Source organism: Haliotis rufescens, unplaced genomic scaffold (genome assembly GCF_023055435.1).
Source record: "Haliotis rufescens isolate VD_foot unplaced genomic scaffold, xgHalRufe1.0.p SCAF_1, whole genome shotgun sequence".
Taxonomy (NCBI): Eukaryota; Metazoa; Mollusca; class Gastropoda; order Lepetellida; family Haliotidae; genus Haliotis; species Haliotis rufescens.
In genome coordinates this window covers 54351881-54364852 of record NW_025963779.1, presented here as the reverse complement: position 1 = coordinate 54364852, position 12972 = coordinate 54351881, and the positions used below count along the sequence as shown (strand labels likewise).

General features: G+C 37.9%; 1 protein-coding gene across 4 annotated transcripts in view; it reads right to left on the bottom strand.

The window, feature by feature from the left end:
• The window catches only part of LOC124131563 (myotubularin-related protein 10-B-like), a 42863-nt gene extending 31287 nt beyond the window's left edge, over nucleotides 1-11576 (bottom strand). Inside the window, exons 1-2 of one of the 4 annotated variants that reach the window (XM_046494912.2) lie at nucleotides 11473-11576; nucleotides 8702-8749 (exon numbers count right to left, since the gene is read on the bottom strand). In XM_046494912.2, the coding sequence (XP_046350868.2) occupies nucleotides 8702-8749; nucleotides 11473-11532 (108 nt within the window). In that variant the 5' untranslated portion in view covers nucleotides 11533-11576. Of the gene's footprint in view, nucleotides 1-555; nucleotides 905-8701; nucleotides 8750-9792; nucleotides 9937-11472 lie in introns of those variants that run through there. The other 3 variants (XM_046494911.2, XM_046494913.2, XM_046494914.2) reach the window with 3 other exon arrangements.
• Nucleotides 11577-12972: the final 1396 nt, after the last annotated feature.

Genomic DNA, 12972 nt, shown 5'->3' with positions numbered 1-12972 from the left:
ACGCACGCAATGTCAATACAAGAATGAGAGGTATTTCCTCTGTCACTTGAGGACTGTCATTGCACATGCTTAAATAAACATATCATTGAATAATAAGTAGGCTATTGTTTACATATCAATTTCCAATATACAAATATTTATCTTCTTAAATAACCATGACACATGGATGCTGGTGAGCTTTGTAAGTAAGCTAGCTACCATCAGGCTGACATACTTTAGAGGGGTGTAGTCATAATTAACAAACTGGTATGCTGTATTACCATGACACAGACAGGCATTAATCATAACAGGGATCTATATTTACATCAAACGCATAACATGGTCCTTTACACATTAAAACCCTACCATATCATTTAACAAACTAAATGGAACAAAAAATCCAGTACATACATATCATATATTTATGACACATTTTAAACCCAACAAACCCTTTCATTCATGTTCATTCAAACAGAAAGTAGAATAATTCCTACACATGTATACTTGTCAGTTGCCTCATACATGAATGAGGCAGCCTAATAAATATCTACAGAAATTACTACAACATTGACATACCGATATTTTGACATTTTGGCTCCGTGAACACACCACCTTCCTGATACAATCCATGCTATATGAGGACCTTGGGTATGGCTGTAAGCTCCACACACTGTTGTTCTATACTACAAGTGGTTGTGACCTAGTCCAAGTGTAGAATTACTCAGTATCTCGCCATAGCTAAGACATATATTTACATATCTGGGTTCACCAGCACATGGTCCGAATGCAGACAATGCTGCTATGCTCCATTGAACAAAACACTGAAAGTATCACATAGAGGTCATGTCATGCATCATTTGTGGTCTTTCAGGCCAATTAAAAAAATAGTCTTGTTTCTCGTTGCCCTCTATAAAACTGAATGGGTAAGGAAGGAGGATATTTTGTTTTTTTAATTTTTTCTTAGTTAAAAATCTACAAAAATAAACTTGATTCTAATGTACCACAAGACCTTGTTGGTCACGCCCCCTTTGACTCGAAGTTCAAAGTCACCATAGGCCATGGTGATGATTTTGGGGTTCTCTCACACTATGGACAGCATGGCTCATTCAAAAAGTTGGAATCTGGTGTAAAAAATGAAATCTGAGTCTAAAACATCAACAATATCAGAAGTAAAAATACAACAATATTAGGGACATCGGCAATTTTAGATGGGCAATTTGAGAAACAAGACATTCATTTTAATAAGCCTATTGTAACAGAAGCACTTAAGGATGATTCATGTCTTCATGCATCATTACTGTGGTATTAATATATAATGTCAAGACAAATTAATGTTTAGACAGACATGCCACTAAGCTACTTGATTGATCCAACCTTTTGGAGAATCCAGATCTGAATTGGCCCCAGTATCTCATGCTTATTGTAAGACCAAGCAACCATGGGGATCTTGGGATCAGAATCAGAGACGTGGCTGATTGCATGTCATCGTTCCTCAATGACTATTTCTTAGGCTCTCAGTCGGTGGTTTGCAGGGTCCAGATTTGAATATTTACAGGCAGTCAGAAAATAGCTGGAATATTGTTCACTAGGGGGTCCGCCAATATTTACTCACTCACTCATTCCACATACTGTAGTTATTAGATTCATGTATATTGCTCTCAGCAAAACACCTTCTATAAGACAATGGCTGTAGTTATTTAGTTATAAAGAATGTATGATTAATTTTTAATTATTATCAATACATTTAACATGTTTGTGAAACAGTAAATATTTTTTATATTAATATAATGGTTCGAGTGAGTGGGTGAGTGAATGTTGTTTAAAGCCGCAGCCTGACCAAGACGTAAATAATGGAGTCTGGACCAGGCAGACCAGCGGTTGAAGACAGGTGCAACGATTCAGTGCATCTGCGTGTGATGACACATAAACAGCCATGTCACATAGACTGACCACCTGTTCTCCTTTTAGACGACTCTTATGACAAGGATGAGGTACAGTTACCTATTCTGTCCCAGAATTCCCCAAAGGTTAAATTGCTTGAAATACTAACAAATAGATATATATGATTCATAAATTAATTAATTACTTGTATTTATTGGAAATATATTTCAAAATACCTGCATCTGGTGGATGGATGTAGAGAGATTGAATAATAACACAGTAAAAGAAAAGTAAAGTGCCTTTATCATGGAAGATGTAAATCAGTTACCGTATTCGACGTAATAAGCGCCCCGCTCTAATAAGCGCCCATGGCGATAATTGCTAACATATTAGCTAGTGAACAATCCGAATTAGCACCCCTTCCGATTGATGAATGTACACAAGACTTTTATATTCGCGTATAATACGCACTTGTGTGTTATATGCACCCTTAATTATGGGCAATTAAATTCTGGAAAAATATATCTGTCGTACATAAACATTTCAGGCTGTCAGCATAAACCACGAAATTTATCTTTCATCTCTGTTTTTTCCACCAAAATAATATTCTAATAAGAGCCCACTATTTGTAATTTTGAGAGCGCCCTGGGCGCTTATTACGTCAAATACGGTATATATATTTCATCTCATGCTATTTCTTCTTAACCTTAGATTAAAGGATCAGTCTTACAAATGTTACAGTTTGCTTGTCTCAAAAGTTTAAATTATTAACAGAATTCAGAATTTCTTTCTGAATGACTAGTTAGCTTAAATATGAGAAAGGGCAACCAGGCACTGACTGTGCCAGGTTTGTTCAGGTAAATAAAAAACAAATTTGTTGGACTTGTGATATCTATCAATCTATAAATTTGGGATTTATCTTAAAACACAGAGACAGTGACCAATTTCACGCAAGGCACTAATTACAACATAAAGATTTAAACTATAAATGGAGACCATGGACCAAAAGCACTTTAGCTTTGAATTTCAATCCAATCATGAAGCAGAGATTAACACAGATCCTTTACCAAAGGCCATGATTAAGCAACTCAGTAACATCACATATCCAGACAAGTGAAGGAAAGAGGTAGTAAAATAACAACAGACACTAAACAACACCGATGACACTACAGGTAGAAGCACACCCTTAGGACCACAGGAACATGGAACAGGAAGTTGACTTAACAACAAGAACAGGGGATTATCGAGATGGGTTTGGTGTGTTTGTTGTCATGCTCAGAAATATTCCGACTACCGGTATATGTAAATATATATATATAATGAATGATTAAGTATGGTTTTATGTCGCTTTTAGCAATATTCCAGCTACATCACAGCGGGGGATTCACACATTGTACCCATGTCAGGAATCAAACCAGTGTTTTCAGCGTGACGAGTGAACGCTTTTACCACCAGGCTACCCGACCGCCCCATAAAATGTAAGAAACAATTACCATGTGCACATTGATCCTTTGTTTACAATTGTTTTAAGGTATCAAATTCCTTTGGATAGCTATTGATATGGTCACTTTGATGTTTGGAGATGTGTTATCATACTCACTGTTGCAGTATGGCATTTTAATTATTATGCAAAAACAATCTCTAAATAGCACCAAAAGCCTTCCACTATTACACATTTGTTTACAAACAATAGAAATGTTCTGTGATATGCAAAATAGCTTATGGCAGTGGTGTGATGTTGGTCATGTCCCATTTGTCAGACACCCCATATGTCAGACACCCCATATGCCAGACACCCCATATGTCAGACACCCCATATGTCAGACACCCAATTAGACACCCCACATGCCAGATACCCCATATGCCAGACACCCCATATGTCAGACACCCAATCAGACACCCAATCAGACACTCCATATGCCAGACACCCCATATGCCAGACACATCATATGCCAGACACCCCATATGCCAGACACCACATATGCCAGACACCCCATATGCCAGACACCCATATGTCAGACACCCAATTAGACACCCCACATGTCAGACACCCCATATGCCAGACACTCTATATGTCAGACACCCCATATGTCAGACACCCAATTAGACACCCCACATGCCAGATACCCCATATGCCAGACACCCCATATGTCAGACACCCAATCAGATACCCAATCAGACACTCCATATGCCAGACACCCCATATGCCAGACACATCATATGCCAGACACCCCATATGCCAGACACCACATATGCCAGACACCCCATATGCCAGACACCCATATGTCAGACACCCAATTAGACACCCCACATGTCAGACACCCCATATGCCAGACACTCTATATGCCAGACACCCCACTCTGGAACTGAAACACATCCATGTGCAACTGCATTGCATGAATAGTTGGTTGGTTGGTTGGTTGTTTAACGCCGCACTCAGCAATATTCCAGCTATATGACGGCAGTCTGTAAATAATCGAGGGATTGGGATCGATGACATCCATCAACCAAGTCAGTGAGCCTGACCACCCAATCCCGTTAGTCACATCTTACGACAAGCATAGTCGCCTTTTACGGCAAGCATGGGTTGCTGAAGACCTATTCTACCCCATATCTTCACGGGTGGCATTGTTGTCAGTGAGCCTGACCACCCAATCCCGTTAGTCACATCTTACGACAAGCATAGTCGCCTTTTACGGCAAGCATGGGTTGCTGAAGACCTATTCTACCCCGTATCTTCACGGGTGCCATTGTTGTCAGTGAGCCTGACCACCCAATCCCGTTAGTCACATCTTACGACAAGCATAGTCGCCTTTTACGGCAAGCATGGGTTGCTGAAGACCTATTCTACCCCATATCTTCACGGGTGGCATTGCATGGATAGATTGATCAGTTGAAAGGTCACAACCAGATTCCCAACAGTGTTGGACAGACCAGTGTACAGCATGATACAGAGGCCCGTAACAAATAGTAATTGTCATTCCACTGACCTTACAGTTTCATAGACATAGACTCAACCATTCATAACTTTAATTTCTTCATTCACATTGGTTACCATGGTTACACTGCTGAAACTAAAAGTGTAGATATTCCTATTTTCACAAAAGAAAATAATCCAGATAAATAAAATTTGATCACATGAGGTTCCTTTTTATTCAATGAAGGTATTTCTATTTAATAACTTGATTTATAAATTTCATTTCTCAAAAACATTGGATTTGGGGTAGAAATGTTTTATTTGTTAAATTGCAAAATAATAGGGTTTTTCAGTGTTCACAAACTTGAATCAGAATCTAAACTGTAAAAGCACTGTCAGGTAAAAACTGAGTGAATGTTGTGTGACATTCTAGTCAGATTTGAATATACCTGTGAAATCACACTGGATAATTGAGTCTGGACCAGGCAGACGAGTGACTGAAAACCTGAGCTATGATCCATGCCATTGGGGACATTCACCAAGCCTGACCACCCAAGGCTCTTTAGTCGGCAATCATGACAAACATGGCATTCTTGGTATCTGGTCTCTTCCCTGGGGCATCTTCTCCTATCATTATCATAGCATTACCAACATACCATCAGGCATGTTATTTACAAATGTCAGCATTACAGTCAAGTATGTTTATAATGAACACACATTTATAACAAACTGACGCACATACCAAACTGTACCAGCCATTTGCTGTGTATTTTATCATATAACATTGATGGATATAATCATGATAATGAACAAAATTACAACATAGTGAACAACTTATGGTCCCCTATGTACCCTACACAACAATATTCCTGTTTATAACGAACATGATCTATTATAGATCACATTGACACAGTTTCCTAGTGTCCAGGTATAAAACATAAATCAAGATTGGATCAATGTGAGCATTGTGAACAGTAAGAGAGTAAAGAGGGAAAAGAATTTTGTTTCAACATATAAGAACAAAATCCACTTATCCCACTAAATATTAAAATACCCCTGAACTGAAGAAAAAACAGACTTTCAAGAAAATAAAAAATTTGAATATATTTTAGCTCTCCCAACCACCCCACAATCAATTTGTTAGGAATCCATGATAAATCGGTTTATCCCTCTTATAATATAAGAGGTGTGGACATCACTGATGGGATTTATACACTGTCAAGGCTCAATCTGACAATTCATGTCTAACACTGTCTTACTGACAGAAAACATAATTATATAACCCTACTGGACCTGTAGGACACACTGGGCCCCATCAGAGACCATATGCATGTACATGGTTTTATTATTCAGATTTATTCCACAAAATGCACTGTGATATAATCATCAAATATTAATGTTATATCTGTTAGCGTAGCTTTCATAAGGGTCCAGAATGAGCCAAGCCCATGTAGTATGTCAGCATTGTGTGTGTGTGTGAGTATGGTTTTACGCCGCTTTTAGCAATATTCCAGCAATATCACGGCGGGGGACACCAGAATGTCAGCATTGTAAACAAAACTCTACTTTGTGGTCAATACCACTCGGTATTCCCCTCCAACCAGGAACAGAGTACCGGTAATACCCATTTTGTACTTGATCTTTGTCCCATAATTATTGTCCCATATCTCCATTGACTGTTTATTAGTAACTTATTACTCAGACGGAACTATTTTCTCTCTGTATTATATTGTGTTGCCAAACAAACCGTGTCATAGGTCAACCATCAGCATATTACCTGTACTATTGTGTAAGAGAAAAGAGAATGCTTTCGAAAGTTTTTACAAACAGGATAGACTAGCAGTCTGAGTTGCCAGATGGGTCAATTAAGCCTCTGCATATTGCATTATAAGTATCTATTTATATATGTATGTATGTATGTATATATATAGACACACACACACACACACACACACACACACACACACACACACACACACACACACACACACACACACAGAGTAAACTACGGTTATGATCAACACCCTTATAAAGAACTGACAGATATAACAAGCATATGGTATGTTCCCAACCATTTGTTATACATGAATTTATGCTGTACATATGCTTATAATGAACTATGGTTATAACAAACTAAAATAAGTGTATGAACACCATCTGTATTTATCATCCCATATTTCCTCAATGCCCTACATAACGCATGTTGACACTAATGGTGAGGTGAGGCAAAGTGGTGTTTAACGACATGTGTGTATGTGTGTGATAGCTTGTACTAGTCCGGACTAATGCCGGTTTTCTGATGATACCCATTGGGACACCATGCCGCAGCTTAACATAAACACCCACACAGACACCGTAAACCGACTCTGAGCCAGCCTCTACTTGCTTTATCCTCTTTATGCCGAGTGGTGACAACAAGTACCATCTTTTAATGTATTTTGGTGTGACAATGTCAGGAGATCGAGCCGCCGACCTTCCTCTCTCCACACAGACACTTTTTCCACTACACCATGGAGGTGGGGGACAATATGGTGTGATTTTGGGGGATGAGTTGTCTAACTTGAGCTAGGGAGCAATTGGAAACAAGTAAGCTTTGTTTGTTTGTTGTTTAATGTCACACTCAGCAATATTACAGCTTTATATAACACACGTCTGTAAATAAACTAGTCTGAACCAGACAATCCAGTGATTGATATCATGAACATCGTTCCATGCAATTGGGATACGATGACATGCATCCAGCAAGGCAATGAGCCTGACCACCGAATCCTGTTAGTCGCCTCTAACGACAAGCATAGGTTGCTGAAGACCCAGATCTTCACAGGTCAACAAGTATGCTTATCCACTTTACCAAATGTTATTCTTGTTATCTAAAATCAGAAATAAACGTCCAACATGATTGGGTGTTATAATGCAGTCAGTATGTGAGAATAATAAAAATACTTTCTCTGCATACTTTTTTATGGGTTACTTAAAAACAAATCTGTATAGCGTCACCACTTCACTAACATTTGGCAAAAGGGGGAAAGACTGTTTAGTTTCATCTGACAACACTGTAGCAACAATATTTTCATTCAAAATGAATCATTTCTCCTACTGTCCATGACGTGATTATTTCATTTCATCTTTAAAAAATAAATACCAAGACTTAAGGCAATAGGGGAAGCCACATAAACCGAAGATTAAAGTACCGGTAATACATATGACGTACAGGACCAAAGAGACAGACTATGCAACATGAATATATAAATTCAACAAAGGACAGCATGCGTATAAAGTTGTAAACCAGATTATCATCAAGAACACTTAGAAACAATCCATCCCATTTCCAGTATTGTTTCAGGAAGTGAAGCATACACAATGGACAAGCAGTTTCGGTTTCATATCTACAGACGACAATTTACAACTCTATACCAAGATATCAGAATAATCAAGAAGACAGCATTACACAGAAGCAATTGAGAACTTTTAAAGCCAAACAAAACTAAGAAATGATGTTTGCATCAATTTGAAAATATTTAAGAAAAATGATATCATGATAATGTATGTCAAATACATTATTCATATATACTCATATATGCCATATATAAAAATCCATACATTCAAAGCTTCAAACATCCACACTGACAGTTAGGATGGGAACAAGTATTTTGATTTACATCTTACACAAGAACAAGAACAGTGATTTTGATAACATTGATATGTAATATTTGAATTCAAACCGAAAATCATACTTGCATAAATCATGTAACCATGGGTGTCTTTTTAATAATAAACAAGGGTTCAATTGAAATATTCTGATTTACAACAGCAAGTTAATGTGAAATGCCATTACTAGTATGTAGGAAGTAAGCTGTAATGACAGACGCCTGGTATAAGAGAAGCTAGTCTAAGGGAGGTAACCTGTACATGCAAAGTACTCACCTTTACTCCATCCTCTTGAGGACCATCAGCAATATAAGACTTAAATGTCTGCAATCCCAAATGCCATTCACATACATATTACTACCTATGCATTCTTGGGTAAATACATGGTCAACCATATATATGTTAGACAAGTCACTAAACCTATGTACATCGTTGGATTTATTACACTTCCTTACTTATTATGGCTACTCGTGTATCAGATACAGAAACACGTCATGAATGCAGAATTGAGATGGGTGTGCATTGAGGATGGAGTTATATTATAACTATAACAATCAGATCTGTGGGGTAAATTTAATGTAAAATATACAAATGTTAGCATGACAAAATATTTTCATAAAAGCTTTTGAAATTCAGTGGATATTGGTCTCGAAGAATTTTTAGAACATATTTATGAATTTGTAAAGACAAAAATGAAATATTCAAAACCATTACTTAACTATTTACCATGTTTACAGATATGATTTCTCTTGCAATTTAAACCATATTATGGTGGCTATATAACAAAGAATATCAATAGATTACAGTTTGTATAATTGTTATCTGTAGGAAACTATTCTAATCTAAACCACAATTAATAAGGTTTCAACATAACTTGAATGGCATGTATAAATACATGATTTACATTACACAGGTTAAACTTCCTGACTTTTGGGTTAGGGTTGATAGGGGTATTTCAATAACTCCATTACAATACTCGATTCCGTTACATAACAACTGTAATTAATGGGATGGCGTTTTCATATGTATTACAATATGAACAATGCAGTTGGTCAGTTATTTTATGATTCACCTACTGGAAGCAGTCACCCCAACAAAAGACGAAGTGGGCGTGTCCAGTTGACCTAAGATCATGTGTCAATGAAATGTGAAAGCTTGGCGTATTGACTTAAGTAGCCACCTTCAGCAGCCATTAATTAATATTTGTTAATTATCAAATTATATCAAAGGGACAAAAGCTCATGTCACAGTAAAGTTTATTTCTGAAATGATTGGAATGTCACTCGCGTAGTTTGATATGAATTCATATCAAGTCACACCACTGCATGCGTCGTAACTATCAATTATTCTGAAGAACTCATACTCACAGCCTTGCCCTTTTCTTTCATTTCCACCTCATACCGGTTGATGTAAGACTTAAACCGACCAGACATTGTATATCAATATTCAGTCAACTATTTTCCCTGCTTCATTTCATTTTGTTGGATATGCTACAACTTCCGCTTTCAATATAAGGGAGGCTACTCCCGTGTTTTTAAATAACAGTGACGTACCACAGATGATATTAATGTTAACACTACACGTCAGAATCGGCAGTTCTTATCTACATTGTTCAAGATAAGTGAGCCAATAAAATCTATACGAAGCGCATGTGAAATAATTAATAAATGCTCCCTATAAAATATTGTTGACAATGTGCAGAAATAACTTAATCACTCACTATAATGACACTCGCCAACAACATTATTATATAATTATTAACCGCTTGACATTACTCCTATTCGGGGTATACACACTTTTGGAAACGCGTCTCCCAAAAGAAGTTTGACACGCCAACTCATATAATAATATTTACAAGTTTTACTTTTCCTCATTATTTATTTACAATTGTGTGTACATGACAGTTACTTTAGAAAACCTTGGTAAGAAATCAACCAAAGAGGGTTTCGACTTGGTTTTAGCTGTGAAGTACCATCTTTTAACGTCTTTCGGTTTGACATCCGGGGATCGAACCACCAATATTAATACACATTGAATTTCCCAGCGTACCATATATAGTTATCTCTCATCAGTGACTTTCCACTGCTTTCGCATATGGGAGTAATTGAGTCGACATCGTGTCGTCCTAATCGGGTTCAAAACGAAGCTATAACAGCGAAATTTATCATAATGGAGTTGAGATCTTACACACGGGATAATCGAAGTATATATATTGCAAATTCACTCATGCTCTCATTATAGAAAGAATATATATATATATATTCTTTCTATAATGAGAGCATGAGTGAATTTGCAATATTCCTGACGGGTGAGGTGAAATGGGGTTTAACGTCGCGTCCAAGATTATTGCACTTATATAGCGACATGCATGCAGGTGTGTTTGTTGCTGCTTGTACTAGCCCGGACTTATGCCGATTTTATAGTGCTAGCCCACTGAGATACCATGCCGCAGTTTAACATGAGTACCCCACCAATATACCATAATATACTGACTCCGAGCCAACCAGTCTTTGTTGTAGCCTCTTAATGGCGAGCGCTAGCCAGGGAAACAACAACTACCATCTTTTAACGTCTTTTGGTATGGCGCGGACGGGGATTTAAACACCGGACCTTCCGCTCTCCGGGCGGACGCTCTACCACTAGACCACGGAGGCGGTCCCTTGAAAACTAAGGGGCACGTTTCAACACAATATGGATGAGCGATACACACCTGGTGAAGTTGTTTTGTTTGTTGTTTAACGGCACACCCAGCAATATTACAGCTATATGGTGGAGGTCTTTAAATATTCTAGACCAGGCATACCAGTTACTGACATCATGAGCACCGGTCAACGTAATTGGGATACGGTGACATGCATTAACGAAGTCAGCGAGCCTGACAACCTGATCCCGTTAGTCGCCTCTTACAAGCATAGTAGCCTGTTACAGTAAGCATGGGTTGCTGAGGACCCGGGTCTTCACGGGACGATGGTGGTGATGGCAGGGTTTCATTCAGCGAAGCTCTCATTTACATTACTATAAATATGGCACAATTTCTGCAGACTTACATTATTTATCAGTGCGCCAATCGTCTTGAATTCGGCACCTGTGATTTCTTTAGCTGCCATTTCGGATTTAATAACCTCTCACAAGGAAAGTTTGCATTTAGAATTGTAAGGCTATATCTTCTTCCTCAGTGACTAATAAATAGCCACGCGAGAGCACACTGGGAAGATCTGATAAAAATAGTAATTGATATGGTGCATTTGAGTCATTCAAGTTTGTATTTTACCATGTCACTTTATTTCCTCATAAAGAGACAAACGCACCGCACCAAACGGTTTACCTGTTAACTGTATGGTTATAACATCAGGCCAAATAAGCTGATAACGATATGTGTATACTATTAGTTATGAAATTTATGTATATTATTATGCAGTTGGTGGTGTTTTAAAAAACGTGAGGCAGGATGTCCAATGATCGGTCCTTTAGCAGACAAACAAGGGGTTTGAATGACATATCAAATAGCGTGGGCTGGCCCGAGTCTTGTGGTCATCCATATCCTCTTCAATATACTTCCCTCATACATCTCCACAGGCTGTGCATATTTAAAGTTAATGTGGCTGTATTGATGCAAGGGTTTATCTTTGTTGACGGGATTTTATCACTTCCGGCATTTAAGTTGTCGAAACTTCCGATTGTTCTCCGTAATTTTGTTTAGTCATTCGAGGATATACCCGGCCATATCCCGCTGTCTTCTCTCACAGTATAAATTACAGGAATTCAAAGTTCAAATGAGTCCGCTGTCGTTAAAGACATTTTTCTCATTTCAATGAAATGGGACCCCTTCCATCGGAATGTGTGAGAAAGGATAACAGTATAAATAACTGAAATCATCTGACTGTTCATCGTGTAGATAATTAAGAGTTTGTGCCTGATATAGATATTCAAATTATGCCAAGGGGCAGTGTGGAAGTCTAGTAGTTAAACTGGTCGCTCTTCCCGCCAATACAATGTGAGTGTGAAGTCCCTCGCCGTGGTATTGCTGGGGAATTGCTGAAAATGACCTTACAGCGTATATTTTCTTACTTACTTACTTACTTAAACTTAATACAAAGACAAAACAAAAGTTAAGAATAATTCTAGGAAGTAGGAAGAGTTACTCTCAAGCCCCACTTTCTCTGTGTATGTGTGTCTCTGTCTGTCTGTCTGTCTGTCTGTCTGTCTCTCTCCAAATATTAAAAGACAAAACAGTGGGTGATATAACAAATATATTTTTGATATAAAAATTCAACAAATTCAAGCAGGACGTGCTTGACAGTGATTCTCTTATCACAAGGGATACACCACGGAGGATCCTCATCTTTCTACAAATATACATGTGTAAAACAAAAATGGCCAATTCGACATCGTCTAATATATACCTCTTCAGATCTGAACTGACAACCCAAGTAGGTGTAACAAATACATGTAGTTGGTGTAATTTCATGTATTAAAAGGGAACTATGGGAACCTGGGGAAGGGAGTCTGGTGGCTTTAACTTTGACCCAACTTTGCTTTGTGGTAGA